This window comes from Phoxinus phoxinus (genome assembly GCF_949152265.1).
Source record: "Phoxinus phoxinus genome assembly, chromosome: 1".
Taxonomy (NCBI): Eukaryota; Metazoa; Chordata; class Actinopteri; order Cypriniformes; family Leuciscidae; genus Phoxinus; species Phoxinus phoxinus.
The window spans coordinates 35,435,264-35,458,936 of NC_136876.1; the positions used below are offsets into that span (position 1 = coordinate 35,435,264).

General features: G+C 41.5%; 1 protein-coding gene across 1 annotated transcript in view; it reads right to left on the bottom strand.

Moving 5' to 3' along the window:
* Window positions 1-6,309: 6,309 nt before the first annotated feature.
* The window catches only part of elfn1a (extracellular leucine-rich repeat and fibronectin type III domain containing 1a), a 93,984-nt gene continuing 76,620 nt past the window's right edge, over window positions 6,310-23,673 (bottom strand). Inside the window, exon 4 of the mRNA XM_079609612.1 lies at window positions 6,310-9,188. Within this exon, the coding sequence (XP_079465738.1) occupies window positions 6,380-8,773 (2,394 nt within the window). The 5' untranslated portion in view covers window positions 8,774-9,188 and the 3' untranslated portion in view covers window positions 6,310-6,379. The remainder of the gene's footprint in view (window positions 9,189-23,673) is intronic.

Here is a 23,673-nt window from a genome sequence, read left to right on the forward strand (position 1 = left end):
GTTGTCATTGTTTGTGTCAAACAAGTTGTGAATTTGTTGTAACATTAAAACAGGAGATCATGAGGAGATCCAGTGTTTTCCTCTGTGGGTGCACAAAACTTTCAAAAGATCACGTGAACAATTCCAGGATATGCTTTTTTCCCCCATTGGTTGTTACGTTAAATCTTACCCAGATACAATAGTGCTATTTTCGGATTGCCTGTTGTGTAGCCCCTTTCTTTTTTTGATTGGCTGTTAAGTGGCAGGCTCAACTAAGAACTCCAGGGGAGACGCGGCGACACGCTTGTTTCCTGCCGGTTCCATAGTAACAGCGACGCGGCCAGATACATTTTGGGCGCTGCGGCATATTAAATATATTATAAATAGTTTTCGGCATGAGAAATACAATGTGTGGCGGGAGTGCATGACAAAAGACTGAAATGAGTTACTGTCACGCTCAATGCGGGGCGGGAACTGATTCTTGCATCCTTGAAAGGAGCCGTAATAGCGCTGAACTGTTTGTGTGGTAAAAACACTCTGTTTTTAAAAGATTGTTGGAGTTTAAGGCCTCTTTATATTTCCATAAGGATACACTCAGAGAATTATGATACTCATAGATCCCGAGCATCATGAACAGTCTCTACACCGGCAAGAGGCGCGACACAGCGCGTCAAAAGCAAATAGGCACTGTCTATTCACTGCTGCCGTAGCAGTTTCAAATAATGTAAAACTAGCATGTTTGAAATGTTAACACATATTCCCTATGTGACATCTGCATAGTCGTACTCTTAACGGCTCTGATTATAGCCTATACTTATTGACTAGTGCTGGTTACTTGAAAAATCATATTTCGTGATAGTGTACTGGACGCGGGGCATTCATTGATAGTAAACGGATGCCCGCACTTCTTCTGATGTAGCGGCTACTTCACGCAATTAGGACAAATGTTTTTGCACATTTGCTAGTTTGCCCAGATAGCCTCGCACGGGGTAGACACGATGCATGAAATTTCTTTGGAATATTGCAACAATAATAACCCTATAGAGAAAGAACACTTTTCTTCTTGATGCACCAGTGTCGCCTTCTGAAATTTTTGGCACCACCATCGAGACTATCTCGAGAATTAAAGGCGCGCTCGGCTCCATATCTTGCATATCTACTGTGGTTCAAATCTGCACACTTTCTACACCCCAAGCGCTTCTTGCATCAGCCCTGAGGATGGACCTGTGATGAGTGATTACTTCAATTTGGAACCCTTCTGTAGGTCTGGCGTCGGGTTTGGTGCGCTCTTTCAAGCTCTTTATGGTGATAGGCCTCCATTTTGTGAATGTCGTTTAGGCCATCGCACTACGGGCAGCATGTTGAGCTCTGTAGGTCTCATCTCTTTACAAGAGTTTTTTAGTAAGGTTGAACAGTAGACCTCGGTTCCCTGTTAGAAAGTATTAAGAGGTGTGTTAGGTAGGGTTTTTATAGGAGTAAAAATAGGGCCCTGAAGTTCCCATATATAGGCTATCCATACCTTTCCCATAGGCCTCCTCTGATTTAGAGTCATCAGGCTTATATAGTGGGTAGTGCCTATATGTGGTAGTGAACTGGTTGGCCTTATTATAGGAAAAATGTATAGTCATGTCATGATTCTGCCTTCTTGTCCTAGATTTTCTCTAGTCTTGAGGCAGGATCATGACAGACCCATGTTTTGTGTGCAACCACATGGCCTTTTGTTTGGGCTGTGTGCCTGTGTTGTCTCGTTACTCAACCCTGCCCCCTTGTTTTCCTCGTTAGTCATTATTGTTTCATCTGTGTCACCTGTTGTCATTATTAGTTTCTCCCTATTTAATCCCCTTGTGTTTGCTGTCCTGTGCCGGTTCATTATCTATCCCTGATATTCTTTCATGGTCATACTTTGTGTTAAGTAACCCGTTGAAAGTCTTGTCTAGAAAGAAGTGTTTGATCCTGTCTTTACTGTTAGTTTAGTGTCTAGTTTATTGTCTGAGTCTTAGTCTAGTGTTGTCAATCTAAGTTGTCTAACCTGTCTTGTTTTGCCCCCTCGTGGGTTTTGTTTTCTGTTTTTTTTTTTTGTCTTTAAATAAACGTTTTGTGTTGCATACTGTCTGCGCTTGGGTTCATCCTCATCCTCATCCTCATAACAGAATGAACCGGCCATCGCTGAACCCAGCAGACAGTATGCCTTCACCTGTCGAACACCAGTCGGACGATTTTCTACATTGGTGGCAGAAGACTTCATCCGACATGGAGGGCAAGCTTCCTTTCCCTCCCCAGGAAGAGAGGTCTTTGAGGGAGTACGCTCAGCTCGTGAATGAGGGCAGGTTTTTCCTACCTGATAGCCTCCTCAGTTGCTACTTCATCGCGAGTCTCAATGCTCCCCCTCCTCTGGCTGACCAGGAGAGACTGGCCCGCCGCTCGTTCCGTGAAGTGGTGGATTGTTTGTCTCGTATGGAGTCGCAGGATCCCACCATTTCGTCACCTGGCATGCTGCCTGCGATCCCGGAGGGTCGCGTTCTTGCCGTGGCTACGCTGGTGGACCAGGCTAGTTCCACCAAGGCTCCTGAGACACCTGCCGTATCGGTCAGCCTCCGCGGTAAGCGAGGAAGACATTTATCGTGGGAGTCAGTTTTGGAGTCCTCCTCTCCAGAGTCTTCCTTGCCGGTGGTGGTTTCCCCAGCTCCAGAGAAGGACCCTGGTGATTCCTCATTACCGGCTACTAGTTTGGCTATGACCTCTGCCCCGCGGAAGAGGAAGGCTTTCTGTCCTCCGTCCCTATCTCCCCCTGTGTCCGCTATGAGTTATCAACCTGCTGCGGCTACAGTGAGAGCTGTTCCTGGACCTGCTGCAGGAAGCACAATGCCCGAGTCTGCGGCTGATCCCGAGTCTGCTGCTAAGGGAGCTGTTCCTGGACCTGCTGCTGAAGGCGCGGTTCCGAAGTCTGCTGCAGAGAAGACTGTTCCAGAGTCAGTGGCAGAGAGCGCTGTTTCTGACTCAACTACAGAGAGCGTAGTTCCAGATTCAACCGCTGAGAGCGCTGTTTCCGTGACTGATTTAAGGAGCTCTGTTTCCGAGTCTGCTTCAGAGAGCGCTGGTCCTGAGTCTGTTTTCATGAGTGCCGAGTCCAATTCAGAGAGTTCTGTTCCCGCTCCACAGCCGCCTGCTACACCCCCTGTCATGTGTCCGGTTCCTTTTCCTGCTGTTTCTTGTTTTGCCACCCTCAGTTTCCCCTGTTGTGATTCCCGCTCCGTCGCCCAATGTACCTCCTGTCCCTGTTCAACCCCGGACTGTTCCCCCAAGACTTCTCTTCGTCTTTCGATCCAAACCTGCCTGGATTCCTCGCCCCAAGCCCTCAGCCTGTATTCCGAAGACCCCCAGTCCTCCCATCTACCCTGGACTATCCCCCATGAACTCTTGTTCCCCTGCCTCCCCCTCCCGTGTTTGTTATTTGTATTGTTGCATCCCAACCCTGTTTTCGTGTATGCCGTTGTTGTTTGTCATGTTTTGTTGGTTTGTCTTTATCACAGTCTGTCTGGTCTCGTGTTTGATGTCCTCTTGAGCGTCTGGAAGCCGCTCCTTAAGGGGTGGGTTCTGTCATGATTCTGCCTCCTTGTCCTTGATTTTCTCTAGTCTTGAGACAGGATCATGATAGACCCATGTTTTGTGTGCAACCACATGGCCTTTTGTTTGGACCATGTGCTTGTATTGTCTCGTTACTCAACCCCACCCCCTTGTTCTCCTCATTAGTCATTGTTTCATCTGTCACCTGTTGTCATTATTAGTTTCTCCCTATTTAATCCCCTTGTGTTTGCTGTCCTGTGCCGGTTCATTATCTATCCCTGATTGTCTTTCATTGTCATACTTTGTGTTAAGTAACCCGTTGAAAGTCTTGTCTAGAAAAGTTTGATCCTGTCTTTTCTGTTAGTTTATTGTCGGAGTCTTAGTCTAGTGTTGACAATCTAAGTTGTCTAACCTGTCTTGTTTTGCCCCCTCGTGGGTTTTGTTTTCTGTTTTTTGTCTTTAAATAAACGTTGTGTGTTGCATACTGTCTGCGCTTGGGTTCATCCTCATAATAGTCAGGCCATCGTTCATCCGAGCATCAACCAGACATTTCTGCGTGAGACGGCTTCCTCCCTATCAGGATTTTTTCAACTGAGGCCACCGCTCTGTCAAGCTCCAGATAGAACTACAAAATCTTGAGACACCGTGAGAGCCACCTTCTACTAAAGCAGTAGTTCTCCTCTGAACTTCAGACATATAATATTTGTGTGTCTGCCCAATTGATATCTGTGATATAAACCCTATCGGCTTAGGCTTAGTATCTAGGATTTTATGTGGTGGTCTGCTAAGCATTCTCGCCTCTCAGTATCCGAGTGTCGGTTTCTTAGACCATCAGGAGATTTTATTCCTGTAAATCTACTCGTACTACAAGAGTCACCTGACCAAGGTCTGCCTTTTGCATTAGGTGTAAACGCTAGTGGTGTAACAGGGTAGATGGCAGCATAGGTAGCAGGCTACCTTCGAAAGCCTCCCATGCAGATATCTATGGGTGTTGTCAGGTCTCCAAAGAAAATTTGTCATGAGGATCTTGACAGTATGGGTGCACCCTTTCCTTTATTTCACAGTTCTTTGTCTGAAAGCAGGTAACATATTTTTTAAGAAATACAAAATAACACTCATTGTGCTCTTGTTTGTATATGATGCTCTCCGTTCACAGATTTTCCAACATTTCTAAATTGAATGAGATACAGGAGTGCTACACTATGCAATATAAAAACATGTAAGTTACTTGCTAGATTACCTATAAACCTGACAGCTCTCAAAATCTACTGAAATGTACTGTCTTTAAAGAAAAAAAAATACAACAGATGAAGACTTTCAAAAACATCAACACTTAAGGAAAAATAAAAAAATACAGTTATACAGATAGTTCCAGAAGTTTAAGGCGGTTGAAAAAAGAAAAAAAGAAATTGGACAACCCAGTTACTTCCAGTACTTCTAAATAGCTGATGTACAACTCCAGTGGCAACAGTTCAGCTGGGTAATTTAGTCTTTCTCACATGCCTCAACTTCCGGATCAGCGCTGATCATCACAAGGTCCGTGCAGTGGCATTTAACATTTACAAAAGCATTTTTACCCGCCAAACAGTAAGAAAGCCTAAAACAAAACCTTTAGGTTTTATAAACATTTTTTTTCTGATTGATTAAATATTTTTGACATAAATGACAAATGCATGAAACTGAAAAGTATGAATATCAAAACACGGCATACAGCATGAAAAATAGGGATTATGTGGTTGTAAAAAATTGCAAAGAAATTACAGCTGAAAAGGCTGCTTTATGTATGTAATACATTCATCCATAGGGCTGTTGGCTCGAGACTGGTGGAAACATCTGCAGAAAATGTGTGATGAGCTGCCACCCAAGCACTTTGGTTCACGATCAGATAACCCCTCACTACTATTAGGCATCGTAAGGTAAAAAGCAGAAGGGCATGTTTTGTGGAGCGATTCTCTAGTAAACAAACCAAACATAACTACTGAATGTGTATCTAAATGTTCTATTTCTCCATTGCTTTTCATTTTCTTCCATTTTGACACTGCAGTCTTGTATGCAGATGTTTCCTCAACACCATCCCAACCAAACGGATTTACATTGTAGTTATGATACACAAATGTAACATAATATAAGCCTTTGTGTAATATTGTGCGGTCTGATCAGTGGCATGGATTAAAAAGAAAATTGGCAAAGCAGGGTAGCGTAAACTGTGGCCTAAAGGAAAATATGCCATTTCATTGACCAGTGCAATGTTTATCCATCAGGACGGTAAACATTCATTTAAAGACAGATAATATCACTGGAGCTAACTCCGAAATCCATGGTCTAAACCTGAATCATACACATCATATATATTTTTTCATCACAGCAAACGTTGCAAATATAGAAACAGTGTCTGTACATAGTTCAATTGTATTTAGAACAAACTCAAATATTGGGAGAAAAAAGGTCCATAAATTACAGTGGTCCTGCAGAAGAAATACTAAGATTTCAGAAGATGTCTGTCACTGTTGGGTTCTTATAGTCTCACAGTACACAACAGCAAATCCACTGTCACAGGACTTGGCCATGCGGTAATCAAATACTAAAAATCCATTTCAACATTATATATATATATATATATATATATATATATATATATAATTTCAAATTTGCAATATATTCTCCTCTTGTTGCTTTAAGTAACATATTTTAATGTTTGTACACAAACCTCTTTCCCTAAGTTGAAATTCACTGAAGTGTAATATGTATCCGTTAGAATGTGATTAAGGATTCATTCTGGTCCTGTTCTTTGTGGTCCAACGGAAATTAAAAAGACACAGACAAACACTTGAGTAGATTAAGATTTTTGTTGGGCCGACACTCCCTTCCAGTAATCTAGAATGTCATGCAGGTCTTCATCCTTAGCAAACTGCACTTTTTTCCTCAGAGCGTGGCCCGCAGCCATGTACTCATCATCTTTGTGTCGCTTGCGATGGAGTTTAAAGCGCTCCCAGATGCTGTGCGATGGTTTGCAGTAGTACTCGGGACTAGATGAGTAACTGAGATTGTGGTACTGGGGAGAGAGCTGTGAGTAAGCCAAGTCTCTGGCCCGAGGCCGCGTAAGAGGCTCCAAGATGGAGGTTTTCCGGCTGTCCGGTCCTTCCAGCTCCTCAATTTGGTGGGAGTCTGGGTAGGAGTGCCGATGCTCGCTATACTGGCGGATCTTCTCCGCCTCTGCCCTTAGTATTGCAGCTGTGGGTGTGATGGTCAGGATAGTCTCCCCTGTGGGTGAAGTCTTCTCTATGTACTTTGACTCCGACTTGTACGAGGCCTCTGAACGGTAAGGCCTCGGGCTCCGCATCGGACCACCAGTGGCTGTACTCGGACGCTTTGGAGAAGCATCTGATCCGTGATGTCTTTGTAGAGAGTGGTGGTAGCTGTCCTTGTAGACAGGTGACAGGAAGCCAGACTTGCTCTGAGGCTGCTCTGAGATCAATACCAACTGAGGTTCAGCTGTTGACACAGCACCAGATTTCACCCCTTGGAAGGAGGTTGACTCTGATTTGAGAGCATCTATGCAATTGTTAATAATCTGGTTTACTTTGTCCACCTCCTTCGCGATTGTTGAGATTTCGGCAACCGAGCCTTGGCTGTTGCCAGCCATGGACATATCACATTCCCTTCGATCTTTGTGCTCCCCTGTTCTCACTTCCATGTAATTCCCTTTGGCCATTTTCGGAGTTTCGCTGATGTCTTGCAGTTTGTATTGCTCCATTTCACTGCTGGAAGGTAGATAGGGCATGCGGGTCATGCTTTCCCCAGCCATCATTTGCTTTTGAGACATCCTGGATATTGTTCCGCCCTCGAGTTCACCACCGTATTTAAGCTCAATTATGTTCTTCTTTAAACTACCTGCCTTTTTGTGCTTTTCATCCTGTTGTCTCTTTTTTCGCAGGCAATAATACACAATCCCTAAAACAATTACCATACTGAAAAGACATCCTAAGATAGTCATTATGTAATGAGTGGCTGTTGCATTATTAACTACTCGCTCTTTTCCATTCCTAGGCCCAGTGGACAGTGTCAGACAAGTATGATTGAAACGCAACGAGTTTCTTATGGAAGCCACACAGTAGGTATAATCAGTGTGGGGTTTCAGGGTTTTCAGTTCAATATCCTCCTTCTGCCGCTTCAGATTCTGTATGTCAGTGAAGAAGCTGTTGTTGTACTGGACAAGGATGTACATCTTCTTGTAGGGGTAAGGGATCTGAACAGTGATTACTGCGTTCGTGTGAGACACTTGCTTGAGTTTCATGATTGGTTTCACATCCAAGTCTATGTAAGTGGGACTGATGCTGATTTCCTCTGGCTCGGTCCCTGAGGGACAGTCTTCCAGCCCACACGGTGTTGAGTCCGGAGGGAAAGTGGTGGTCTCGGGAGGCACAGGGATGTACGGAGTCACGTAGTCCTCCGTGCACACAGTGGACAGCATATGCAGAGCATTCCGGTATGTGGGATTGTTCGGATTCTGGCTTAGTAGACTGTAGCCCGAGACTCCTGCAGGAGTATCGCAAACCATCCGTTCACTTGTCCTGTTGGGAAAGACAGAGAGCCACTTAACGAACCCCAAGAGCTCACAGGAGCAGTTGAAAGGGTTGGTGTAGAGTTCACATGTGGTCAGCTTAGTCAGGCTGGTAAAGGTGGATCCATCTAGCACCTGGATGCGGTTCATGGAAAGGTCAATATTTTCTATGTTTGGGCACTCCCAAAAGGCATTGGGTGTCACAGTCTCAATCAGGTTGGCCTGGAGGTAGAGGTACTGCAGCTTGCCCAAACCCCTGAGAATCCCTTCAGTCAAGTTACGCAACTTATTGAAGCCCAACTGGAGAACCTGCAAATTGAACTGGGCTGAAAAAGCTCCATCCTCAATGTAATTAATCTCATTCTTGGTCAGATTCAGGTATGTGAGGTTGGTAAAGCGGCTAAGGGCAGAGTAGTGGATGCTCTTGATCTTGTTCTCATTCAAACGAAGGTCCACTATGGTGCTGTTGATATGCTGAGGGATGGCCTCATAGGGTGGCTGGTTTTGGCTGCAAATGGCCAGCCATACAAAGCCCTTTTCGCCCTCTATGAGCCAGCAATCCCCCCTCACACCACCTATGTGAGTCAAAAAGAATATGGCGACAGACCAGAAGAAGGCACTCTTCACCATGCCTCCATTACAAGCTCCTGATGCCCTCCTGGAAGCCATGAGCGATGCCAGTTAGTAGCAGCTTGGGGTAACACTTGAGTTTGAACTAGGCTGGATGGAGCCTCACAGTATTTGAGCAGGGTAGTAAACCCTTTCCCTTTAGCCAAGGGACAAAAATGTTCAGTCACTGGTCCAGAGAATTATTTCACATTGGGTGAGTTGAGTTGGGTGTTTCTGCACTGATATATCAGACCCTTATTAAACCCGCTGACCATAGCTTATGCATTTACAGGTTAAGTCTCCAATGGAGAAGTCTTCACACTAGTGGAGTGCTAGAGCTGGGACTTAGTGTTTCACCAATTCAAAATGGCCTGTGCTTATTTCCCCGGGGTAGAGCATTGTTGATGGCTTTCATCCTCTTGTCTTTTCTTCTCTTCCACCATTTCAGTCTCATTTATGGGCCCAGAGGTACACCCTGGATAAGAAAAGGAAAAGAAAAAGAAAGCATTGACTGACGCTCACAAAGTCTTTAAATTAGAAAAGTAATATTCGATATAGGTACAGTTCAACATGGGCCTGCGGTGAAGACATGTTTCATACTATACAAGAGTGTGCAACCTAATACAGCTCAAACTAATAATTCATATAATCCCATTGTATTTACTTTCATAATGCCTCACTCATATGTCCGTGAACAAAGCTCTTCTCACCTCATGACTTACAAAAGTTATTTGTTTTTACTTCTGTAGATGGAAATCACAGACGGCCGTATGACTTTAAACATCTAATAGCACGAACAAACCTGAAACAAATGAGTTGGTCTGTTGCTGGAGTAAAAGCATGGAATCTTCTAAGGAAAGATTTAAAAAGTTGTAAAAATATTTTGGAATTTAAAAAGAGTTATAAAAAGAAACAACTTGAATTATATCAAACTGAATTTTGATTTGGACTGTATGTGGTCAATGTAAAAAGTTGAAACAAATATCAGATATGTTGGAGATTGGGTGATGGTGGAGGGAACAATGCCAATGACATCTACTATTTATGTTAGTATATTTTGGGTGATGCTAATGTCATCTACTACTTATGTTAATACATTTTGGGTGATGGTGGAGGGAACAATGTTAATGCCATCTACTATTTATGTCTATAAAGGGGGCAGATAAATATAATAATATTATTCTTCCATCTGCTCCTTTCTGATAATGGAAATGTAAAGGAAAAATTTAAATGAATTGTATGTGATTAGTACAAACAATGCATTTTCATGAAAAGAATAAAAGAGAAATGAAATGAAATGAACCTATGGAAGATAAGTTAACTTTGTTAGTTGACCATTAATTTATTTTGCACACAATTTTCCTTCCCTTAAGTTCCTGTGACATACTGCTATTATTGGAAACCATTAGCCAATTTCCACCTGACAGATAAAAGAAAGCAAGAGTGTCCCTGTTCTCCCTCAATTAACTCTGAAGCCGTCAACATGTGCATAACCAATATTTGGGGGAATTGCATGTAATGTTAAAAATATACTAGATTTGGGCAAAAATACACATAATCAATTACTAAATAAAAAACCGTTTCATCATTTAAAAAAATACCACTGTGGGTGAGAGAAATTCTGTATTTCACAAGCTGCTTTGCCTCTTAAGTTTTCTCAAGCTTTTTTTTTTTATACTCATTTATTTTTAAATGAAATACCCAGCTATGAAGACAGAGGGAAATCACATGGGAATAGTATTTATTTGAGAGACACTGCCCTCACAGAGAGAAGGTATGTTCCCTGGGGTGGCAGAGACAAGAGGGAGCTTCAGTTCACAGTCATCCCAGGCAGTCTTTGAAACTACATTGAGACAGCTGTAAGCAATGTTGGCTGTATCGCAAATCATTTTGTGAGTTAAGAGAGGATGGGAACAGGTTTGAAAATAAAGGCTTTTCTTTCCACTGCACTCTTTCTCCTAACAATCCTACACACTCCTGTGTGTATTGGCATTTTGCAATAACCTGAGTGCTATGAATGATACTTATTTTGCTTTACTGCTACAATAAATTAGCAATATATAGTCCTGTAACTAAAGACCCCTTTGTCCCCTATCACAGCAATGTCAAGTAATGTGCATGTTACCTACATTATCCATATAATATGGATAAAACTATGTGTGTTAATAAAAATAACACAACAATGGCAGCACAAAATGAAAGTCATTCATTATTGCACTCTGTATCCTTAAAGCTGGTGGAAGCTCCTAAAACCTCTTCGCTAGATGGAGGAATTATGAGCAAAGACTTGCACAATATTGAGTTCTTTACAGTGATTTCCACTGCACTAAAAACTCATTCTAATTGCGCTGTCTGATTGGCCCACTGTAATTCGTAACTTAAGCAGATTCTTGCCCTGTGGAAGCCACAATGACTGGAAGAGAGGGAGCACACTGATTTTACACAAGCCATATATTAGTGAATTATGCAAGAAGGGCATGCTTTCACTGAAGAGGAACGAAGCATACTATAGATGGACACGGTTCATAAAGCTCCCTATGGAAGGCAGTGGAGCTGGGATTTCACTGGGCTTTGCCTGGGTTCCTCCCAATTGATGTGTTAGATTGTCTATGAGAAAGTGTGTGTGTGTGTGTGTGTGTGTGTGTGTGTGTGTGTGTGTGTGTGTGTGTGTGTGTGTGTGTGTGTGTGTGTGTGTCAAAGAAAAAGACTGAATGCAGTTATTTACAGAAATATGCATATACACATGACAAATGCACTTGCATTTTCCCTTTGAGACTTGCAAGATTATCTGTCTGCCACTGAAAAAAATTACATTCATGACAAACAAAGTAACACTGAAGTAATTTGTTTTGAGAAATACTTCCATACAAATCTGCATACAAATATAAATTTAAAACGAAGTGGTAGAAATGTAACATTCAAACTTGAATTTACCTGTTCATAAATTCCAGAATTATCATTTTCATACCATGGTAGCAATTTAAATGCAAAACTTTCAGTCACATAATATATATATATATATAACATATTGCTGTAAGTAATTTTAATTCATTTTCTTTTGTTTTATTGGTAGTTAGCCCTAATTTTAATTTAGCTATGTCCGTGAACCGAAGCAAACATAATCATATCCCATTTCTTTTAACAACCTTTTTCCTGCCACTAAGCTGCCACACTGCAATCAAATACTCCTCGTGTGGTTTTAAATTCAAAATTCTAGAATATGTCTGTGAGAAATTTCACGCAACCCCATTACAAAAAGATTTGTGGATATATTTTCCCTGGTGTTCACATAGATTTGTGAAAGGCAACCAGGCCTCTGTAAAATAGTATATTAACATCCGGGGAGGGTGATGTAATTGGAAAAATTCAAAAAACAAGTCAGAGAGCTCCTATTATTTGCTGAAGCTCAGCACTTCTGCTCCGAGGTAGAAAAACACGCGCACACACACACACACACACACACACACACACATACGTGTTTACGAGTACCGACATGCACCCACCTCGTCTGCTTACGACCCATATTTTTCTCTGCCGACTGTTAGGACAGTGACAGGACAGGCAGGCGATGGGCTGATAGACAGCTTCATCATGCCACACTGCTTTCTAGATGGTTTAATCCTCAGGCCGTGCCGCTGCCTGCTTTCAGCTGCCCTGTGCAAACAGATATCCTGCTGTCCAGAATGGCAGCTGCTGACACGAGATCCCCCAGTGTCACGGACAGGTGCAGAGGCAGGAACCTTAGCAGGTGGATATATTGGTGGATGGAGATCAGAATGACAGCTCATGGTAATGGTGGCCACAGCACCAATCGACTAGATCCATCAATGCCACTTGAAGGTCAGAGGTCATCTTCTTAGTCAGCTGACCTTTCTCTGTTTGATTTGTCTTTTTTTCAGACCTACAAGCTGTTGTCCACGTTAATGAAGTCAGAAATTGAAAAGACTAGCAAGAGGACAAGACAGATGTGCACTGACTAACTTTTAGCTTAGGATGCATTGTTCTTTAATTTGAGAACATTGCACAAGGGTTTTCTTTTATTCCCAAAATAAACCTTTGTCCCTGGTTTCCTGTGTAGCACCTACGGTGTTTGTTTTGGTGTGTCAGACTCAAATCTGTTTAGGTAATTGTAGTCTGATGAGCACAAAAAAAAGAAAATTCACCACATGAATTTTACGAACATTCAGTGTCACATGATCCTTCAGAAATATTTACGAAATGCTGACTCTTAAGATTTTTTTTACTATCAATGTTTAAAACAGTTGTGCTACTTAATATTTTTGAGGAAAACATGATTTCATTATTTTTTTACATACATGAGTTCAAAGTTCAAAAGAGCATTCATTTGAAATATAATTATGTTCAACTTTATCAATGCCTTGCTGCCACTTTTGTTCAATTTAATGTGTCCGTACAAAATGAAGGTATTAATTTCTTAAAAAAAGACCCAAACTTTTGAATACTAGTGTTCATAATTTCTTTAACATCTGACGTAGATACACCTGACTTTGGCAACACTGTCTAAACAAACAGATCATATTTCATTTCTTACACAATAATGAATGCAAACAGTTAATCAAAGCCTTCTGCCCCTAATTGTTCTGTTGGCTCCGTGTCGACTTGTGGATCACATAATGTAACTTCAGTTGCCCTTGTTCCATACATGGTAATAGCTGGAGGAAAAATCCTGTCCACAAACTCTCCTAGTGCAGTAGTAAACTGTAACGGGCCAAATTTATTTTTGGAGTTAAAATAAAGTGAACCTAGAGGGTTATACATTCACAAAGCGTATTATAAACAAATTTTAGGCATCTGTGATGGTCTGTTCATTTCATTTAGAGTTAATTTAGAGTCTTCACATAAGCTGCAATTCGTGCCAACCACCCTGCAACTAATGAAGTAGCACCCAGAGGGTTATAGAAACTAAAGCGAGTGCGACATGACTGTTTTTGAATTGTTAATGACAACATAAGCAACAAATGTGGCAAGGGAGATATACACACTTGCATTTCTCACCCACATCATCTCAGCTGTATGGACACCCTTCAATGTAGAGCTTGTATAATCAGCAATGTAAGTTGAACACTTAAAGTTGGGTCATTAACACTTGGTAAACAATAGCCGTGTTTCCAACTGTCGGTCCAAAAGCGAGTGTGCTAGTGCCTGCCAGGGCCAGTTTTGTTTCCACTGGCACTTCTGGGGCTTTATTGGACCTGATCAGGGCTTTCTCTGGGCCAATGACCAGGAGGTTTTGGCCTGCCGAATACCTTGGTCCAAAGCAGGCCAACTGGGTCTTGAGGAATGGTCATGAACAAAGGCGGAGTTTACCTGAGTCATGAGAGGTTCAACATCGCTGTTAATATGTTTATAAGCAACTGAAAAAAATACAAATATCAGGGCATGTCAAAACATCTCAAGGACCCCAAAAACACCTTAGACCCCAGAGGGTTAATTTCCTATGTTTTCATACCAAGCTGCCAGCTGACCTTAACATGTAAGCCATTAAAAAAATGTTCAGCTCAAAAGACACTTTCAGACACAATGCAGCGAGTGTTTTCAAATAACTACCGATTGCGATCCGATGGGGATTCTGATCACCATATGAGGCAAAAATATATTTATGCTAAAGGCTACTTACTATATGCTGACCAGTGAGATAATAAATACACATGTGCTAATGGAAAATACCAGAGATAATCGTGTACATATTTTGTTTAATGTTTCATCTGTCTCTTCCCTGTGCCTTTGTTGATACCGGACTTAAACTTTGGCTGTGTCCAAAATTGCCCCCCATACCCTTAAATAGAGCACTGTTTGAGGAGACAGCCATTTGTAGTGAAACCATAGTGGACGTTATTCGAGTGCACTCATTTAATTCCCCAATGCACCGCAATAACGAGTATACAACCGATGTACACTCAACGGCTAGAAAATTCCCCTATAATGCACTGTGAGAGTCACATGACGAATGTATTCCTGCATCTGACCAGAAGATGCCGCGTGAATCATCCATACATCCATCCATGAATTCATCCATCCATCCATCCATAATCCTAACCGCTGGTCCACAGCGTACAGTGTAATATCATACAGGTATAAATTAGTTTCTAATTGATTGTTAAAGGTTTACCGCAAAACTTAAAATAATAGCCCGGGCTTTTATTTTCCCAAATCGCCGAACTGCACCAGCTTGTATTTGAGACAGGCGTCTATATGAGACAGGCCTTTAATTTAGTGTTGAGACTTCACCCTGCGCTGCAATATACATTTAGTTTTACATTCATTTACAGAAATCAGCTGGTTAAATGAAAATTGCTGATGTTATCGGATTTTCAGGTGATATTCTCAATTCATTCAGTTAACGGAGGTAAAGTGAATTCAGACTGCAGACTAGCAACGATTGTATTTAATTGTACAGTACAATCATAACATAGTACAGACATGATCTTAATTCCATAAAGTCCTTAAACATAACAATATTGCTGGCCATAAACTGACAAAGTGCGCGTTCGGTGTGCGATACCTCGAGTTGTCATAGACGCGGCGCGGCGCTTCTTGTCCGGTGTACGATACCTCGAGTTGTCATAGACGCGGCGCGGCGCTTCTTGTCCGGTGTACGATACCTCGAGTTGTCATAGACGCGATGTGGCGCGGCGCTTCTCGTCGGGTGTGCGATACCTCGAGTTGTCATAGACGCGATGTGGCGCGGCGCTTCTCGTCGGGTGTGCGATACCTCGAGTTGACACGACACGGCGCTAACTCTCTCTGCCTGCCTTGCTTGGGCTAACAGCTCCCGTCCAGATGTGCAGGGCTCTCTTGCGTGCGCAATCTGTACCATAGAACTGGCCTTAACAGTTTATTTATCCAAACCTGTAGCCACACCAGGCGTGTAAAAGAGACAGGCGTCTCTTTGGGACTCGGCTATTATTTTAAGTTTTACGGTATACATAGTTTCCATGACAGAGTTCAAGATAAATCTTGATCTTACTACTGGAGCTGCCAGTTTGCTAAGTTTTAAACAATTATCAATCAGCAAGCACAAACTATGCAAAAGCGTCATTCACTTCTTCAAGTGCATTATATTAGCGGAGTAATATAGGGAATAGTGAATGAGGGTATGGGGGCTAGCCTGATGTCGTCATACTCAGATTCTAGTCAGAATATGAGTCTGATACTGCTCCATTGGGCTGTGATTATGGGGCATGTTTCAACCGAACCAGGAAAGAAAATGCTTCTGCACTCAATTGGATAGACCTACAACCAATCAGAGCAACGGAGTAAGTGACGTATGTTGAATGCCTCGATCGCGGTTCTCTGTTCCTCTTTTAAAATGAATGTGCTGTTGATGGCGGCATCTACTGATGATCCGACGGTAGCCGCTCGCATCAGCTTGCCTGACAGACATTTCTGGCTGGATGAAGGACCACCACCTTCAACTAAACCTTGCGAAGACATAGCTACTTGTAATCCCGGCTAACCCAGCACTTCATCACAACTTCACCATTCAGCTAGGCTCGTCATCCATAACTCCATCAAGATCAGCCGGGAACCTTGGAGTTGTAATTGATGACCAATTGATCTTCACAGACCACATTGCTAGCACTGCCCAGTCATGCAGATTTGCTTGGTACAACATCAGAAGGATCAGGCCTTTCCTATCAGAGCATGCTACACAACTCCTTGTTCAGGCGCTTGTTCTATCCAGACTGGACTATTGTAATGCTCTCCTGGCTGGTCTCCCAGCTTGCACTGTCAAACCTCTGCAACTGATCCAGAATGCTGCAGCTAGAGTGGTCTTCAACGAGCCGAAGAGAGCACACGTCACTCCTCTCCTCACAAAATTGCACTGGTTGCCGGTTGCCGCTCGCATCAAATTCAAGTCACTGACGGTTGCCTACGGAACAACCACTGGCACTGCTCCCTTGTACCTTAACTCATTACTTCAGACTTATGTGCCATCCAGAAACTTGCGCTCTGCAAGCGAGCGGCGTCTTGTGGTGCCATCTCAAAGAGGCACAAAATCTCTTTCTCGGACCTTTACCATGACTGTTCCCTGCTGGTGGAATGATCTGCCTAACTCAACCAGAGCTGCTGAGTCCGTACCCATTTTTAAGAAATTGCTGAAGACGTATCTTTTTCGGCAGCACTTGATAAAGTAATAAATCAAGTAATAAATCATAAAACATTGAACTGCGAAGGGTCATAGCACTTACATACTGTTGTCCTACTGCTAGTTTAATTGCTTCTATTGCTCTCATTTGTAAGTCGCTTTGGATAAAAGCGTCTGCTAAATGAATAAATGTAAATGTAAATGTACTGTACACATCTTAATTCTCCAGCGACAGCCATCTTTGTTGTAAACAAATTCAACCCAAGCGATCTTTGGTGATGTGGATGATTATGTTACTGTCGATCATCTGTCCATCATCATATAAAGCCTGCCCTGACAATTTGATTGGTTCAAACAGCTCTGGTTCGAGCATAGTTGCTCCACAACGGATCAAATCCAGACCGAACTTCCCGACCTCAAATGTTGTGGGCGGGGCTAAGTTCTGCTGGCATCCAGGCTATATGGGAGCCATTTTGGAAACAGAATCGAGTTCCGAGGCTATTGAGTCCGTCTGGCATTTTGTTAGTCCTGGGGTCACACTGGCCCATTCATAAGTGGACTAGTAGTAAAAAGCTCAGAGTACTGATATCTGAGAATATATACAGTAAGCCTGTAAGTGTAATATATCTATATATTTACCACTATATATATATATATATATATATATATGGATTAAACAATTAAGTCATTGGTGGTTATAATGCATGCCTTTAACACAGACACAAAATAAAATACTAATAATGAAAAAATCCATTGCCTAAAAACAGCGTGTTTGAATCAATTAATTTTTTTTATCAATTTCAGAGAGCCAGTGGGAGTGAAATCTTGACATCAGAATGAGGCCTAAGGGAGGGATTATATGTAATTGTTATTCAGTGTCGGCTGGGTTTGAGTCTGGAATTAACTGTGGTTTACCAACAATGCACATTTCTATCCTAAACTCAAATATTATGCCAAGCATTACTGCTTTCCTACCCACAAATTTGTGCCCTCTCATCGCTCTGTTCTGCATGTTCATCCACACATATTAATGACTCTCGCTCTGCATATGCCATTAGTGGCTGCTGGCAGGCAGGGTTACAGAAATTCACTTTGTTTTCAGGGGTGCCTGAGGAGGGGCACGGACAGCCATGTGTTGAGAGCTGCTTGGCATCAGCTATTGGATGACGATGGATGTGAAATTGGTTGGACTGAAAAACCTGTCTGGATGTGGCCAGAGCCTCTCACATCAGTGGTGCGATGCAGTGACATGACCATAGTTTGGGTTGGAACAGTTTTTGATATGGATCCTGAGTCCCTCAAAACAGATGCCTCCCATACAAACAAGAAGAATGGGGGACAGGGAGAAAAAAAAAATCACTTACGGTCTTAAAGGGATAGTTCAGCCAAAAAAGAAAACATTGGCAGGGAAAGAGTTAATAAAATATCTAAAGTGGACCATCAAATAAAGTGTTAGCGAATTCTGTAAAACACATGTTTAGAAGGACATGAAGGTGAGTAAATAATACATTTATAAAATTCTGAATTTGTTGTTTCTCTTTACTAAACTGATTCAGAGAATGACAACCCTACTTCTCTCACTATTCAAATATTGCATATTCTGATTAATCACTGGCGGTTATAATTATAAACTATGGAATTCATAATTCTTCCAGACTCCCACTGATGCTCATAAGAACAAATTTAAAGTACAGTACGTGGTAAATAGGCCTTCTAACTAATGTAAATCAATATTTAAATAGTATAACAGTAGCAAATGTATCTCTCACACACGTGTCCTGTATTGTCCCGTATACTGTCCTGTAACAGAGCAATAACCAGGTGGTCACCCTACGCATGATTCATATAACAAATCATATTTGTATTTTAACATATTTGTCAGTAACCAGGCTTTCTGCGACTAAAAGGCAGTTTTCTTTTGTACTGGTTTCCTATCCCTAAATACATATTTTTGCCTGGTTTGCTAAATGGTTTTGTTATTGAATAAGTGCTGGGACGAGAGACAGGGGCTCTGAAGACCATTAACTTTTTTTTTTTTTTTTTTTATCTGTTCCTTCTCTACTTTGGACAAGGGAGATCATAACAGTCTTCAACAAAATGGTTGTTAAGTACAACTGTTATGCATTAGTCAAATTGTGTTTGTTTACTAACACAATCTATAATTGTGACTAATAAAATCAGACCACATCTTATGAGTAATCAATATTGAAATCTACAAAAAAAAAATATATATATATATATATATATCAAAGGCTCCACAGTAACACAGACTCACAACTGTATCCATTGAGACTAAACACCACCAAACTGCGACACTGGAAAAAAGCATGGCCATCATCAACATCATCGCTCACACCTCCATCCCCTCCACTTCATCATCATCATTATTTTTATCATTACCATTTTAAAACTGTCATTTCGGATATCTAGGGAAAAAATGGACTAGTGAAGGGCTCACTCAGGAATACCGGGATGATCTTAAAGCAATACAGTTCCTCCGCAGCTTAGTCTCCAACTGAGCATGAAAAGAGAACAGAGAGGCAAATTATATCTGCACTTTCCTCTATCCTTTACAAAAACTTTACCTACCAAACTCAAATGTCCATGAAATGAATATGAGAAATCCATCAGTGGAAAAATGTGAAGTGGGTTGACTGATGGCTTTAATGGGCATAATAAAACAGACTTCATCCTGCGGTCCATTCTCCCAAGTCTGTGACCTTTAAAGCAACAGAATGGCAAAGGCCAAGAGTGTGCATAACCTCAGCCAGCAGGATACGGAGGCCTTTAGGCCTCTAGGTAAGTTCTGGGTAAACCAACAGAGACTGGGCTCATTAATATAACAGAGACATGCTGTTTGTCCAGCCTGACTCACTCCAGTTAGACTGATTTCACTGCAAAGTGTCTGCATTCATTACAGATGAGCCGCATAACTTGTTAGAGTCAACACTGAAGTGTTTGCAATGGGAAAAAAAAAACCTGATCTGCATAAGCCATCATTTATATTCACATTTTTGTACTCGTGTTTTTGCTTGCATTTGGCCCCAAGCTCCTTAAAAACATACTGAATCTCTTGCAAATATTAATATAAATGATGCCATTAACAACATGAGGCATGTGTTGTTGAGGAAGTCTGTACTCCACACTTAAATGAGCTACATAAACAAATGGTAATAGTGTCTGTAGGGAACCTTCTTAGCTCTGTCCATTCCTCATTAATAGCCCGAGTCTCCATGGTCCAGCGGAGGCCATGTGTGCTATAGGCCAGAACAGTCAGGGTCTTCAAGCCAGACGGAGCCTCCTCTGGGAGTGCACAGCTGCTCCCTGGTCTGGGTGACATTTCGCATTGGCGAGCATGCAGAGCAGTGATGGCTTTTTCTGTTTTTTTTCCCTGTGCAAAACCTAATGAGATGGCAGTAGATGAACTCAAAGGTTTTTACCACACATTAAGCACTTGTGAAATGTTCCTTGTTCTGGCGATTTGAATTTGTGTGGTATAATTTCATTAGGAAAGACAATGAAAAAAATAGATTTCTTTAATATCTCAGCCGTTTCCCCTAGACTGCAAAGAAATTAAAGGATTAGTTCACCTCAAAATGAACATTTCCTGATAATTTACTCATTATCAGCAATAATATACTCATTGCCATCCAAGATGTTCATGACTTTTTTTCTTCAGTGGAAAAGAAATTAAGTTTTTTGAGGAAAACATTTCAGGATTTTTCTCCACACAATGGATTTCAATCGCAACCAACATGTTGAAGTCCAAATCAATGCCGTTTTAAAGGGCTTTGAAGTGCTTCAAATTGCTCTGCACGATCCCAGCTTAGGAATAGGGTCTCATCTAGCGAAACGATCGGTCATTTTTGGAGAAAATAATTTTTTTTTTTTTTTTTTTGGCTATTCAAAGCAGTATTGTATAATGCCATGTGTGTAATTATGATTGCTGTGGAAATCCTGTTAGAATAATGGGAGCAGAAATTCTGCTGTGATTTTCTGTAGAGCCTTGTGGGCTCAACATCACTCTGAGCAAAGTGCAGTCTGTTGGACCTTCACGCTTCATGGAGGACACAGATTTACTGACTGCTGTAACTATCTCACCACCCAAGAACTGTCAGCAAAACTGTCTGTTTAACCATTGTAGGGTTGGGAATAAGTTACAATTTAAAGTGGTCATGAAATGTCAACATTTCCTTGATAGTTTCACATATCCCGTACGAGGTTGTAAACCTACTGCAAGTTTTATACCTCAAAGCTAACTCTCTAGTTTAAAATATGAGTTTTTGTTTTCCACCCTTCTGAAATGTCATGATTTGAAATTGCCCAATTCGTGACATCACAATTTCCCTCTATATGTTATAAGGTGCATTGAAATTTCGCCAATCAAAGGATTACTTGCGTTTCTGAAAGATGCATTGCCCCTTTGAAATTAAGTGTTTGAGACAAGAAAGTGAAGAAGAGGATGGAAAAAGATAATTTCTACAAATATTTGAACTTTTTGACAAAAAAAAAAAAAACTAAATTAAAAACTAACCTCCAGAAACATAATATAAAGATCTGAAAATGCATGCCTTTAAAGTGTCCCAATCAATCTGAATTCACCCCTACTTAAAAATGTTATATACAATATTGCATTTTGATTCTACTTTTTAATTCAAATCCACATCACAGCTCTACTGTATATCCTGTTTGCTAATTCTAACTCATTAATGATCAATTCACCTTTGAATTCCACACAAGCTGAACCACAGTTCCTCCCTGTTGTTGCCCCCCTCTTTCCACCCTACAAATATCCAGGTACCCCATTTCCTCGTCATTTCCCTCATATTTCCAGCTCCACCCTTGTTTCCTTCTGCCTTGTTTGATCTCCTCTGAGGTCGTCCATCTACGATGTTCTCCCACTGCATATTTGAGGTCATTTAAAATTCATACGTGTGTCGCAGGAAAACATAAAAGAATTGCACAGAAGGGGCTCAGAGGAGCTGAAACAATTCAGTTGTAATGAAGCCAGCTCTCGTGGGAGAGGAGGACATTCGGGCACATTGAAACCTTGAATTACTTTCGAGTGAGAGAGAATTATGAGGAGGCAGGAGTCGTGCTTCATTTGTATCAGATGGTATTAGCGCTGTATGTTAATTACCAGAGAAGGACTGGCTGGAATTGTGTGTCACTGGTCTTATACCCTGGCCAGACCTCTCCGTGTGAAGGGAGCTGGACTTTTCCATATCACCGCGGAGAAGCAATTTCAGGTCCGGTTTTCAGGTTCGTCCCAACGCCTCAGTCAAGAGCACGGACAGCCTTGGGGCGCTGCACACTAATTATCTTTATCTAACGTTTCCTTGCTGATAAGTGAGCAGCATTTTGACGATTCTGGGTACTTCGGATTCATTTGTTTGTGAGACAAAGCCTATTATTTCCTCATGGCCATTGGCGTCACCTGCAAATTTAAACTGAAGGTGACAGATGAACGGATGACTCTCTTAAATGTGACCTTGTGATTTCTGTCAATTTCAGTTTCTTTCACAGGTTCTGAATATTTAGATATGCTGTATGTAATAGGGATTTTCTTCTGGAAGCACATTACTGAGCACTGAAATGGCTAAAAAAAAAGACTTATACACTTATATATTTAAGTGTCAATAAGTTTGAAGAAAATATAATTATATATTTTTATAATATTCAATATAACACATTGCATGGGACATATATTTTTAAACCAATATTTCAAGTGGCATATTTTCCGTTATGTACGATACATGCTTAACATGCTATTTCGTGGCACCTTGAGGAAAACCTTTTATGACATTAGGTGCTGTTTTCATAGTTATCTTTCATTGTGTTTCCCCTGTGACTTAGTTTTCCGTGTGTTTGATTTAGTCATTCACCTGTTGCCAATCAATTAGCGTTGTGTTTACACACGCTATACCCATCACAGCTGTATAATTGTACTTGTTTATTCAAGGCTAAATGTACACTTTTAAAATCAAAGTTGGAGGACTGTATGCTGTAAGTCTGCCCTCCAGACAACTGCCCTACGTAAACTGAAGAAAACCTCTAGGGTTTAATTTAGAGGGAAGGATAAATATTTGAATGAGTTGTACTGAATGTCAGCTTGCTTATTTTGCTTAAGATAAGGATTTATTTAGTCCAGATGTCATGTAAACTAGAATCTATGCTTCTAACCACAGGCCGAGAGCTGTCGTTCAAACCACACAAGTTTGCGATGCTGTTTGCGAATGTTCGTTGGAACGATGGTTTCGGGAAACATGACTCGTTGAACTGCTGATAACGAAGGAACTTGCGAACATAGTTGGCTAACGATGCTTTTGGGAAATGCACCCCAGCCCAGCAACAACATCTGCTCAACCAATGGCATCTGTTTAATGGTGGAATGTTAAAAAAAATCTGCCTGAAAACATTCTTTTTTTTATGACACTTCGTGACACTAGTGGTGAAATGTTACACTTCTACTTTAAGCAACTCAAGCAGGTACACTTGAGTTTATCCAACACAAAGACTGGTGAGCCCTAAAATGCTTGAATGTAGCCAAGAGAACAAAACCTCCAAGGCCCATTTCCATCCCAGCATGTAATTAAACTTAAGGATATGACAATAATCAGGTTGTAAAGCACCTGTTTCTCCATAGAAATGGCGCCATGTAACTGGACTAATTTGATTCAGCACGTGAAATGTGATGAACGGAAGAATAAGACCTGCAGGTTGTAATGCAATTTTCCAGACCATCAACTTGGTGCTGTGGCCTTTGCGTGGAGCAGCTGCAGGCAGAAGGATGGAAGCTGACTCCTTTCCTACTGCTGACTCAGGATATGGAAGCCTACAGCACATAATC